This window comes from Nicotiana sylvestris, chromosome 9 (assembly GCF_000393655.2).
Source record: "Nicotiana sylvestris chromosome 9, ASM39365v2, whole genome shotgun sequence".
In the NCBI taxonomy this organism is placed as follows: domain Eukaryota; kingdom Viridiplantae; phylum Streptophyta; class Magnoliopsida; order Solanales; family Solanaceae; genus Nicotiana; species Nicotiana sylvestris.
In genome coordinates, this window is record NC_091065.1 from 93,212,516 (window position 1) to 93,226,018 (window position 13,503).

The window sequence follows — 13,503 nt, forward strand, 5'->3', positions numbered from 1 at the left end:
CGAGCATATAGATGATGCAAATTCCCTTTGGACCATGAAAGATTGCCTTTGGACAGTGCGGATGATGTTCTTAGACTATGATGTCCTGGGCCATGAATTGTGAGATAGGAGATTCGCAGGCCATGAAATGATGTTCTCGGGCCATGAGGATGGTGCATCTGAACCATGACACCTTTGAATAATGATGTGCAAGTATTGAGGGATCCTTGGGCCATGACATGGTATCTTCAGGCTATGAGGATGATGCCTTCTGACTGTGACGCCTTTGGATAATGATGTGCAACTATTGAGGGATCCTCGGGCCATGACATGGTGTCTTCAGGCTATGATGATGATGCCTTTGGACTATGACACTTTTGGACAGGTTGGCTATAAGTCAGCCCATGAAGTACAGAGATATGATAAAAAATTGTAGCGAGACAAAGCTTAGTCTCATATGGAGTTTGGGGCAGAGCTTAGCCCGAGAGAAATAGTGCCAAGAATAGAGCAACATTCATGCAGGGAGGGACAATGCTTAGTCCCATGAAAAGGCAATACATAGCCTTATGCAAATATGGAGGCAGGGCTTAGCTTCATGCGAGATTGAGACAGAGCTTAGTCTCATGCAAAGAGAAGGCAGTTCTTAGCCTTACGCAAATATGGAGGTAGGGCTTAGCCTCATGCAAGATTTGAGACAGGGGTTAGTCTCATACAAAGAGAAGTCAATGCTTAGCTTTATACAAATATGGAGGCAGGACTTAACCACATGCAAGATTTGAGACAGGGCTTAGTCTCATGCAAAGAGATGTCAATTCTTAGCCTTATGCAAATAGGGATGCAGGGCTTAGACTCATGCAATGATTTGAGATAGGGCTTAGTCTCATGCAGAGAGGAGACAATGCTTAGCCTTATGCAAATAGGGAGGTAGGGTTTAGCCTCATGAAAAGAGAAGACAATGCTTAACCTGATGCAAATATGGAGGCAGGGCTTAGCCTTATGCAAAGATTTGAGATAGGGCTTTGTCTCATGCAGAGAGAAGGCAATGCTTAGCCTTATGCAAATAGGGAGGCAGGGCATAGCCTTATGCAAAAAGAAGGAAATGCTTAGCCTTATGCAAATAGGGAGGCAGGGTTTAGCCTTATTCAAAGAGAAGGAAATGCTTAGCCTTATGAAAATATGGAGGCAGGGCTTAGCCTCATGCAAAGAGAACAAATAAGAATAGGTAGTTCTTAGCTAGAGATATATTTGCGTCTAGTAGCCTGATCGTTAAGACTTTGGTATGTGTATACTTGCGAATGCTTCTGTTATGTTCACCATGCCTGCATCCAAAGAAAATTGTAAGTTTTGTAAGGGGAGGTTGGTTCGTGCCTTCATCTCCTGGCTTTGCTTCGCTCCGTTCTGGAGGCCTTGTTTGAGTTGCCTTGTGTACCACCTGACTGTCATGGAAATAAAGTTTTTGAAAATATGCATTTATTGAAATAGAGTTATTTAGGAACATAGTGATACATAATATCAAGTAAATTAGATGAACTAATTACCGTAACACTTTTAGAGACATTGCATCTTCCTTGTATTAGAATTTTCTGCCCCAGTTTGGTAAATGATCCTTCGGCCGTTTGCGAGTGACGAAACTTGTTGAACCTTCTTCAGAATTTGAGAATCCTTCTCAAACTTCTGCCCCAGTTTCTTAACTTTCTGACTATCTAGCATATGCTGGAGTCAGTTGGACTTGGTCCGGAATTTTGAGAGTCCTCCTCAAAGTTCTGCCCCAGTTTCTGGTGTTGGAAAAATAAAAATTTTATTAAGATATGACCGAACCCAAAGGGTTGCCTACGTATCCCCTCTTAAACGGGAATCAGGTCAAGTGTAGTTCAATTACATCAAATGAAGAAATGTAAATAGTCTAAACATAGTATCTCTTGACTGCGTCTGAATTGATTGGATTCGGCCAAACTTCTTCGTCCATTTCTGCAAGTATGAGTGCTCATCCTGTTAGCACCGAGTGAACCATGTAAGGACCTTGCCAGTTGGGAGAGAATTTCCCTTTGGCTTCATCTTGATACTGGAAGATCTTCTTCAGTACCAACTGTCTTGGTGCGAATTGTCTTGGTTTGACTCTTTTGTTGAAAGCCCTGGATATTCTGTTCTGATAAAGTTGACCGTGACATACTGCATTCATTCTTTTTCCAGCTATAAGGTCCAGTTGCTTATAGCGGCTCCTTATCCATTCTGCATCGCTAAGTTCGGCTTCCTGTATGATCCTTAAAGAAGGAATCTCTACCTCGGCTAGGATGACAACTTCGGTACCATAAACCAGTAAATAAGGGGTTGCTCCAGTTGATATGCAGACTGTAGTGCAGTACCCCAATAAGGCAAAGGGTAATTTCTAGTGCCATTTTTTGCGGTTTTCTACCATCTACCTTAGTATCTTCTTGATATTCTTGTTAGCAGCTTTCATAGCTCCATTCATTTGAGGCTTGTATGCTTTAGAGTTTTTGTGCTTGATTTTGAAGGTTTCACACATGGCTTTCATCAGGTCACTATTGAGATTGGCAGCATTATTCGTGATAAGGGACTCGGCAACTCCGAATCGGCAAACAATATGATCCTTGACAAAGTCTGCGACGACTTTCTTGGTTATAGCTTTGTAGGATGCAGCCTCTACCCATTTTGTGAAGTAGTCAATGGCCACTAAAATGAACCTGTGCCCGTTTGAAGTAGTGGGCTCGATCAGACCGATGATATCCATTCCCCAAGCAACAAAATGCCAAGGTGCACTTATTGCGTTGAGCTCATTAGGTGGTACCATTATCATGTCTGCATGTACCTGACATTGGTGGCCTTACTGTATGTATCGGATGCAATCCGTCTCCATGGTCATCAAAAAATATCCAGCTCTGAGAATTTTCTTAGCTAGAACAAAACCATTCATATGTGGTCCACAAGTTCCGGTATGTATTTCTTCGAGCAATCTGGAAGCTTCCTTTGCGTCAACATACCTTAACAACCCTAAATCAGGGGTCCTTCTATACAGGGTCTCTCCGCTTTGGAAGAAGTGATTGGATAGCCTCCGCAGTGTGCGTTTCTGAGTGTGGTTAGCCTGCTCTGGATATTTCTCGCTTATCAAATGTTCTTTGATGTCGTGGAACCAAGGCTTTCCATCCGTTTCCTCTTCAACATAAGCACAGTAAACCGGTTGATTATGGATCCTCACCGGGATGGGATCAATAAAATTTTTGTCTGGATGTTGTATCATTGATGACAAAGTGGCCAGTGCGTCTACAAACTCATTTAAAATTCTGGTTACATGTTTGAATTCTATCTTTGTGAATCTTTTCATCAATTCCTGCACATGATACAAGTACGGTAGTATCTTGGTGTTCTTCGTAGCCCACTCTCATTGAACCTGATGTACCAGAAGATTCGAATCTCCAATTACCAGTAACTCTTGTATATTCATATCAATGGCCAGATTGAGCCCCATGATGCAAGCCTCATATTCTTCCATGTTGTTGGTGCATGGAAACTTAAGCTTCGCAGATACAAGGTAGTGTTGACCTGTTTCTGATACCAAAACCACTCCAATGCCCACTCCTTTGAAGTTTGCAGCTCCATCGAAGAACATTCTTCAACCGTCGTAAGCTTCAGTAATGTCCTCTCTTACGAATGATACTTCTTCGTCGAAAAAATACGTTTTCAAGGGTTCGTATTCTCCTCCCACAGGATTTTCAGCAAGATGGTCAGCTAATGCTTGTCCTTTGATTGCCTTATGAGTTACATAGACGATTGTGCTGGGAGTTTTTTGGTGACTTTGCAGCTGAGCAATAGCTAGTTGTTGTACTTGCAACATTTCAAAAATAACATGAAGGATAACCTCACGTTCTTCCCTAGTTGTGGTTTTCTAAGCTTCTTGTAGATCTCCTTGACGCACGCTCATGTCGGTATGCGAGCTTATATCGATGCATTGGGCATCGCGTGAGACCGCATCCACGGGGATTGGTTCTGGTACATTCCCAAGGTTTTGTGGTAGCACACCAACACTCGGAACATCCACACCATTCTCTCCGTGGTCCTTGAGATTGTTGTTTTCGCCTTCATTCACTGAGTTAGACATATTGACCTGAAATCAAAGATCTTGGACAAGAAAAAGCATGAAAGATAACTTGCGTTGTAGGACGAAACCAGCCAGAAAATAATCACTATTATTTTTAGCCCCACGGTGGGCGCCAAACTGTTTACCACGAAAATGGTAATAACAATTAAATTTGTTGATGAGACTCTAAAAATACGTGATCTATTTTTATGCTAGTTTGTTAAGCAGTTGATGCTATGTATGTGAGACTTAGATACGAAATAAGAGTAAAGGAAAAAGTGATAAGCAAATCGATGGGTCAATTATCGGGACCTCGAACCTGTCAATTCAGGGCCTCGAGATCGATTCCGGAGCTCGACTGGGAGCTATCGAAGGTAATCAAGATATGACTAACAATTATATCAAAATCAATGAAGGCTCTTTATGGCCAATGATAAGCAATAGATGATAACTAAAAATGAAGATAATAAATGGAAGCAACAATATCGAGAGAATGTGTTAGAAAGCAAATAGAATGTTCTTGTATATTTCGTGTGGAGTAATTAAAGCAACAAAGAGCTTATAAACTTATAAGGATCCCCTTTATATAGGAAGGGAATCCTAACATAGAACAAAATACATTAATAATAAAGAAACAGAGATGGGACAACTAGAAGACATCCTGATTAAGGGCTAAGGTAGTCCTGTCAGTCCTAGCCACGTGCCTTGGGAACTCCCCATTTCTACCGCGGGCAAGGCCAACATTGTTTCAAGATCGGGCCTCGACGAACCTCAAGGGAGGAGGCTTAATCATAACCTTGGAGCCTCGAGACTTCGAGATAGTTTTCCGAAGTGCCTCGATGTCGAGAAAATTGGCTCTCCGATTTCACCGTAAACAATTATACTCCCCACCATCTAAAGGTTCATATTCACCACCAGAACCAAGACTATATTCACAGTCTATAACAACCTCAACATCTACATGATATGTTTTTGTATGATATGTGATATTTGGAGCAAAAACAGTGGACTCAGTCTCATCAACAACAAAGAAATTTAAGACCTTGAATTTGTTACATAATAAGCAAAGAAGAGCGTTGATACTCTCATCACCTTCTACCAAATAGTACTTACCCAAAGGTCCAACCACTAACCATTGTTTAACTTTTGACAAACCCTAATCTCGAGATAAACTCATCACATATATCCTTATAACTCAATAAGTCAGGTTCAAATGATGTCCATAAGTGCACAAGTTCCTCACAGTATACTAAGTCAGCTGAAAATACCTATTTGCCCCATAAATGAACACAATATCAACCTCTAAAATCATCCTTCGAAAGCTAGGAATAAAATAAAAAACAATAAAAACAAAGATGGACCACAACAAAAAAGATATGTATAAAGATAAATCATGTTATAAAAAACCCCTAAAAGACAAATATGATTTTGGGACAACCAAAGACCCACCAAATCCCCCCAAAAAATCACGAGAATACACAAAATCCAGCAATAAACAAACATATATAATACTTTTAAATAGACAAACATTAACTCCACTAAATGACATGTTAAAACGATTTTAATCCTAAAACCCTAATCCAACAGTAAAATATAACAAAAAGAAGCTAAAGTAGCTTACCTTGACTAGAAAATTCAAAAATATGTTGTAAATTTCAGCAGAAACCTCCTTCGATTGGCATTCTTTCGATATGCAAAAACCTTAGTGGAATTTGGGCAGACTAGACGAGAATAAACGATATGGTTTATCTATAAATGTTTTCACCCAAGCAGACTATACGATATAAGGTTTTTAAGAAAGGGATTAAGTTTTACGGGTTGGTAATGGGTAACGGGTAGGGTTAGTGACACCTGTTGGGTGTGAAATAAGATGTTGGGTGTAAATTAAATTTTCACATTTCACATTATGAGTGGATAACTTATCCACTGTGGCAGCAATTTAAAATAAAGGGGGTATCCAGGCTAAGAGTGTAACGACAAGGTGGGTAATGGGCCAAACTTCTAACGAGGGTTATTTGTAGACCTTATCGTAAAGTTTAGGGGGGGTATCTAGACCTTTTCCATTTAACTTATTAGGTAGAGTACACTTTTAATTACTTAGTTATAGTATATCTTGACAGTTTTAAGCATTGAAGTTAATGTATTTTGCAGTTATCCACATAGGTGGTCAACCATGGTGTATCGAAAGAGTTAATGGACAACACCACGAATTTATACAGAGTTCCTTGACATGCCAATGGAGGATAAAGCCAATCTTTACTCTGAAGACAACCTAGTCATCCTTTACAAGACTGTTGGGTTTTTAAGCTATTAATGTTTCAAATAGGGTGAATGGGAAATGGAGGAAAAAATAAAATATTTGAGTAATATTTGAGTTTCCCTCCTTGATTGTCCCATATGGGAAGAGGAAAAAGTTTTTGATGGGTATATAAGCAATTGTTCTTCTTCTAGATCATAAAGAGTAAAGAAGAAGGCAAGCCTCGCGCCGTAGCCGTCGTCGCTCGCTCGGTTCAGCTCGACTTCGGATTCGGATCGGATTCGAATTTGGTCAAATGATCGATCGATTGATTAATTTTTGGACCAAATTTATTTGTTAATAGTAAATATTAACAGAAATGTTATTAAATATTTGGTTTAATAATAAAATATAAATATTAAAATAAAAATTAATATTAAATCCAATTCAGTTATTCAATTTTTAGTTTTCTATTTTTGTAATAGAAAATTAACTATCCTTCAATTTTCCCTCTTTATTGTTGAGTAAATAGCTATTTATATTATGGAATTTATTCTTTGTCCATTTTGCAAAAACAGTCATTCTGAAAAGTTGCACGTCTTCAGATTTCAGCCCAACTTTTCCTATAAATACAAGTTCATTCTCTCAGATTTTCCATACGAATTTTTTGAGTTCTTTTCCTTTCTTATGCATATTTTTAACTTCAAAGAAATCAACAGTAAGTGTGATTTGCTACCGAACTTTGTGTTCGCTAAAACACTGGAGTTTGAAGTACCACTACACCAGTGTGTAATTTGCTCTATCATGGGAGGAAATAATCCATAACCTTGGGTACTATGAGGGGATTAAATTCCTTAAGGAAACACTATGAATCTACTGGGCTCGAATCGGTTTTTTTACTTCGTTTACATTTCTGTTTATGTTATTTTATTTTCTCCAGAATTGTTTTACAAATGCAGATTACTAACAAGCATAAGGAATTTAGTATATTTTCTGTATTTGTGTTATACTCACTGTTTCTGGAGAGTAAAACCTTTGTGGTTTTGTACTCTATTGGAGATTAAAATCTACGTGATTTTAACGTTTGTGTCATTCTTTAACAGAAATGACGAATGACAATGGAAACCAAGTTGTTCCAATGGTAACTTCCAATGCCTCAATGAGCCAAACAACACCGGCAGCATTGGCACCAGCGGAGAAACTCGGAAAAATTTTCGGGATTGATTTCAAGCGCTGGCAGCAAAAGATGTTCTTCTACTTGACTACTCTAAGTCTCTAGAAGTTCATCAAGGAAGATGTTCCTGTGTTGTTCGATGAAACTCCAGAGACTGAACGCTTTCTCGTGATTGAGGTTTGGTAGCATTCAGATTTTTTATGCAAGAATTATATTCTAAGCGTGCTGGAGGATGCTTTGTATAATGTCTACAGTGGTGTGGAAACTTCAAAAGAACTATGGATTGCGCTTGAAAAGAAATACAAAACTGAAGATGCCAGGTTGAAGAAGTTCGTTGCTACAAAGTTTTTGGACTACAAAATGGTAGATGGCAAGTCTGTCATTACCCAAGTCTAAGAATTGCAAGTGATTATCCACAATCTCCTTGCTGAAGGTATAAGTAGAATTAATACTAGTGTTGGTAGTATTAATTTTATTATGTTTACTAACAGAATTTTCATTGAAGGTCTTGTCATCAATGAAGCATTCCAAGTAGCAACGATGATTGAGAAGTTGCCTCCGTTGTGGAAGGATTTCAAAAACTATTAGAAACACAAATGCAAGGAGATGTCCCTTAATGATCTCATTGTTCGATTGAGAATCAAAGAGGACAATAAAGTTGTTGACAAGAGAGGCCGTGAAAACTCAACAATAATGGGAACAAATATTCTTGAAGAGAACAAAAGGAGGAAGAAGGCTTCTGGACCGAAATACAACCCAAGCAAGAAGCAGTTCATTGGAAATTGCTACAATTGTGAAAAATCCGGATACAAATCTATGGAGTGTCGTGCTCCGAAGAAAGACAAGAAGAAGGGTCAAGCAAACATGGTTAAAAAGCATGATGATGTTGATGACTTGTGTTCCATTCTTTCCGAATGCAACTTGGTGGTCAATCCTTAGGAGTGGTGGATTGATTCTAGAGCCACTCGCCATATTTGTGCTGTTAGAGAAGCTTTTGCTACTTATGCTCCTATTGGATCTGATGAGACGCTTTCTATAGGAAATGATGCAAAGGCCGAGATTGAAGGATGTGGGAAGATATTTCTCAAAATGACTTCTGGCAAAGTGGTGACTTTGAACAACGTCCTTTATGTTCCCGAGATTAGAAAGAATTTAGTCTCTATTGGAATTCTTGTTAAGAATAGTTTTAAATGTGTATTTGTATCTGATAAGGTTGTAATAAGTAAGAACGAGATGTTTGTAGGAAAAGGTTACCTCACCGAGGGCCTTTTCAAGCTGAATGTAATAGTTGTTGAAAATAATAATAAAATTTCAGCTTCGTCTTACTTACTTGAGTCAAATGAATTATGGCATATACGTTTGGGTCATGTCAATTATAAAACCTTGCGGAAAATGATTAATTTGTAAGTACTGCCTAAGTTTGAATGCGACAAATTAAAATGTCAAGTATGTGTGGAATCTAAGTATGTTAAACATCCTTATAAGTAAGTTGAAATGAATTCAAATCCTTTAGACTTAATTCACACAGATATTTGTGACATGAAGTCAATACCATCTCGTGGTGGAAAAAAGTATTTCATAACCCTTATTGACGATAGTACTTGATATTGCTATGTTTACTTACTTAATAATAAAGATGAAGCAATAGACGCATTCACGCAATACAAAAATGAAGTTGAAACGCAACATAACAAGAATATGAAAATGATAAGAAGTGATAGGGGTGGTGAATATGAATCTCCTTTTGAAGAAACATGTTTAGAATATGGAATTATTCATCAAACAACGTCCTGTGAGCACGTGATTTTTGCTTCGCACGACAATCGCTCCAAAAGAAATAAAAAATAATAATAATTGGCCCTGTTGTACAATTTTTGGATTTTTACATGGCACTTCGTTAATTGTTTATGACTTTGGCCCATTTTTACTTTATTAAAACAAAATACAAAAATGAACGTGTCATGCATAATCTGAACCGTAACATGGTTGTTAAATAGAAAAGCATAAACAGGCATCTTTGTCCGTGATTTTGTTTTGTTTAATTTTACCTGTTTTGAATTATTTTAATGTGTGTGCAAATAATTGTATTAGGTGTTTATTTTAATTTGATTTTACTTAGTTTTGTATTTTTATAATAAAGAAAAAGAAAAAAAAAGAAAAAAAAGGCCCTTCCCTTCCGGACTTGGGCCAATTTGTTAAAATTGGCCCAAACAAACAATGCACAAACCAGGCCTGCCCGGTCCAGTCCAACCTAATACCCAGGGTGTCCAAACGACGTCGTATTGATCCAGGTTGATCTGGGCCGTTGATCTCAGATTGATCAACGGCCAAGATCACCTCCCCATAACCCACTAATGGCCCCGACCCGTCTCCACCCGGACCGACCCAAACCCCTTCAGGTTGAAACGACACCGTTCCCCATCAGCATAAAGATCTCGACCCTTCATCTCACCACATCCAACGGCCAAGAATCGACCCCTCACTAACTATATAAGCCTAGAACCTTTACCCTCCCCCCCCTATCCTAACCCCCAGGCTGTAGTCGTCCCCTCCACAGACCTTTCCCCTCAAACCCTAGCCGCCCCTGTATCCTTCACCATGAAAGTCGGCGGCACGGACGCCGGTGACCTCGCCCTTGACACCATAGAACCCCAGTGCCATCCTGAACCCAAATCTACCAACCACACACCTCGAATCCTATCCCACCTTCTCGAATCTTCATTTGAAGATTCGAGTCGGAACCTAATCTACACCGATCTGCCTTAAATTCATACCAGACACTCCCCAGACCCCCTCGTGACCAAACCATACTTGGTTTGGTCCGAATCTGATCAGGGAAGCATGAATCCCAGATCTGAGTTTTGGAACTTGCTGATTCTTCGTCACTGGTCCGTGTTTTGTTAGATCCAAAGAAATTAAGGCCTAATGGACCTTAATAGAGGTGTTTCTCATCTGAGAAACACTTCGATTAAAGTCCGTTCAGCCTTAATAAAAGTCTGTCCAAATCTGAGTTCAAACTTTTGATTTTTCGAGTTTTAAGGTGAGTTTGCTTTCTTTCCTTTACTTGTTTTAGTCCGGGTGATTTGTTTTAAAAGTCGGTTCATGTTTGTTTTAATTTTATCAACTTTCGTTTGTCCACTTTACCTGAACCTCTGTGTTTGTCTGAATCCCCCTCCTATTCTGATAAGGCATATGTATTTGTTGTGCAATTAGTTTGAATTCCAAATTTGTACTGATTAACTGATTCCTCGAAGTACAATTCTGTTTAATCAGTATAAGTCGAGTCATGTGTCCTATACTTTTGAATGTCTGATTTTTTGGCTACGATTGTATGTGTTAATGCTAATATCGTCGAGTCAACATATGTCGTCAATTAGTTTCAACTGTCTGAACAAAATAAATCGATTTGCTTCTGTTGAACATTGCCTGAATCAATTAAGAGCTAAGTTCATTTACTTATAGTTGTTAATGTGATTTCAGAAACCTAATGTTTAGTCTGTAATCTGAACTGGAGGGCATGTGCACAACATGGGCATAAAGGCCCTTTTGAATTAAATAGTTTGACAGCATGTGCTGTCAGACTACATCCTGCTGCCCATGCTTGCTTTTAGTTAATAAAATGGGAAAGATAAGTCTGCCAGGGAATGTTGATGGGATTTAATACTTAATTAGCTAAAGTGGATCTGAAAATGGAAGGCACATGGGGGGGTGTTGTGATATTCTAAACAGGCTGTTAAAAGGGGTAATGTGAAGGCTTATAAAGAGAGGTTGGAGGACATCTGATAAGGGAGAGATATATAGAGAGATACACATAAAGGAGAACCCGGAAGATTAGAAAAAAAGGAGGAGATAGAGCATACAGGGATAGACATATACAGACCTAAGAGGGGGGAGGAAAAATACACACACTGTGAGGATATAAGAGAAAAGAGAAAGTTGATAGAGATACACACACACACACATAGAGACAGACATTTGATAAGAACAGAATAATTTGAGGGGAGACATTTCTAGGAGAGTGAAGTTCTGGAAACAGAAACTGGAAAAGAATTTTGTTCGATAACTCAGACAGACAAAACTAGAAGTTGCACTTTTTCCTGTTTGTTTTGATTTCACTACATCTGGACCTGTTTGTGCAACACTGATTTCTCCCAATTGAGTCTGCTTGGTTGTTGTTTGTTATACTCGAGAACTTGGTCTAGTCGGGGTGTTGATCCCACTCCAATTGTCTTTGTGAGTTGTGGCTGCTGCTATTCTGTTACCTGTGGCTGCTGCTATTCTGTCCTGTTGCTACTGCTAGTCCTGTTTCTTGCTGCTGCTGATTTCCCCATCTTCTTCTTCTTCTCCTTTGCATTTTCAGTATTTCCAGGTACACATTTCGAGTCCCATCTTGGTGTTAACTGTAACAGTTCGAAAGCATGAAATGAAAGGAGTTTGAAGAAAATTTAAATGTCTGTTTTGTAATGCTCATGGTATATTGACTCCGTTTGTATAAATTAATTAGTGTGTGATTCAGTAGTGAAAGATTAGTTAGACAATACTTAATCAAGTTTAGCTTTTTGCATCTTAGTTTCTAGTTGTTTGCTAAGTACAAGATGTAATGGTACAATATATAGAAGGTGTGGATAATTGGCATAGAATTTTCGACTGGATTCCCGTCAACTAATGACATGTATAGGATAGAATATTTCCACCTACACAATAATGTTCTGTGTTATTTTTCTTTCCATTTATCAGGACCGTTAGGCAACATATAGGTACATGTTCGAATCCCCATTAGTAACAATGCCTAGCATTCAATTTCTTTAACCTAGCTTAAATAAGTCTAGTTAAGCTCGATTCGAGAAAATGTTCGGATTAAGTATTGCATTCCATCCACCTCCATATAGCTTCTTTGTTCAACCAAAATATTTCATAAGGTATGGCGTCTTTTCATTTTATAAGTAATTAGAAATTGATAGTAATCCGGTTTAGGTCAAAACATATACTTCAATTAGCATACATCTTCCCTCCTTCTATTTCTGGAAACAAAAACAATAAGAAATGTAGTCATTATAGGTTTTATCCTTTTTTTAAAAATAATGAGACGAGCCTCGCCAAAATAAAAAAAATGTAAATTGCGGGGCCTTCAACAACTAATCATAATATTTAGAATTCGGGCTAGGCCGTTTAGTGAATCTCATGGCCTTCTCAAAAAATAATAACGCGTTAGACTCTTTAGGCGCGGCTTAATTAAATCATATTCTTAAATTCGGGTGCACATTGATGTGACCCAAATCCAAATCTCAACGAAGTCCAAATGTGTTGACGATCACGGGCGCATTGATTGTGACGTGGTTCGAGATGCATTTTCACGACGTTGCAATTCTATAAAAAAATAAATGATAATAATAAAAGCGGTTTAAACTTAATAAAAGCACGTAAGTCATAACATGTATTTAAATCAGATATTTAGCCATTATAACAATTTAAGCGACCGTGCTAGAACCACGGGATTCGAGGGTGCCTAACACCTTCCCTCGGGTCAACAGAATTCCTTACTTAGAATTTCTGGTTCGCAGACTTCATTTGGAAAAGTCGAAAATTTCCTCGATTTGGGATTCAAGATAAACCGGTGACTTGGGACACCAAAAGCCAAACCTTTCCCAAGTGGCGACTCTGAATTAAATAAATAATCCCATTTCGAATATTGTCACTTAAATTGGAAAAACTCCACCCACGCATTTAACCCTTCGGGGCGGGCGCGCAAAAAGGAGGTGTGACAGCTCTGGCGACTCTGCTGGGGATTGTGACTGCTCTGGCGAATTCAGGGTTCAAGAATTCGAGCTTAGAATAATTGTTATATTTGGCTTTATTATCTGATCTTTATTACATGTTTTTGCATAACGTGCTAAATGTTGTCTTTTACCGCTTTGATATTATCTGAACTGTATATAAACTGTGCCGAAACCCTTCTCTTCTTACCTCCGGGGAGAAGCTCGCTGGTCGAGACTCCCTATTCTGTTAGTGTCAATACCTGAA

At 38.6% G+C, this 13,503-nt stretch overlaps 2 protein-coding genes across 2 annotated transcripts; both read right to left on the bottom strand.

Annotated features, from left to right (window-relative positions):
• Positions 1-1,963: 1,963 nt before the first annotated feature.
• On the bottom strand, positions 1,964-2,788 carry LOC138877921 (uncharacterized). The gene is made up of 2 exons (XM_070157566.1): positions 2,716-2,788; positions 1,964-2,328 (listed from the first exon to the last, which is right to left on the bottom strand). Exons 1-2 carry the CDS (start codon positions 2,786-2,788, stop codon positions 1,964-1,966), a joined length of 438 nt encoding a protein of 145 aa, XP_070013667.1.
• A 33-nt stretch (positions 2,789-2,821) lies between these two features.
• Positions 2,822-3,604, bottom strand: LOC138877922 (uncharacterized). Its single transcript, XM_070157567.1, has 2 exons — positions 3,419-3,604; positions 2,822-3,325 (listed from the first exon to the last, which is right to left on the bottom strand). The coding sequence occupies exons 1-2, from the start codon at positions 3,602-3,604 to the stop codon at positions 2,822-2,824; spliced, it is 690 nt and encodes a 229-aa protein (XP_070013668.1).
• Between the last annotated feature and the right edge of the window lie 9,899 nt (positions 3,605-13,503).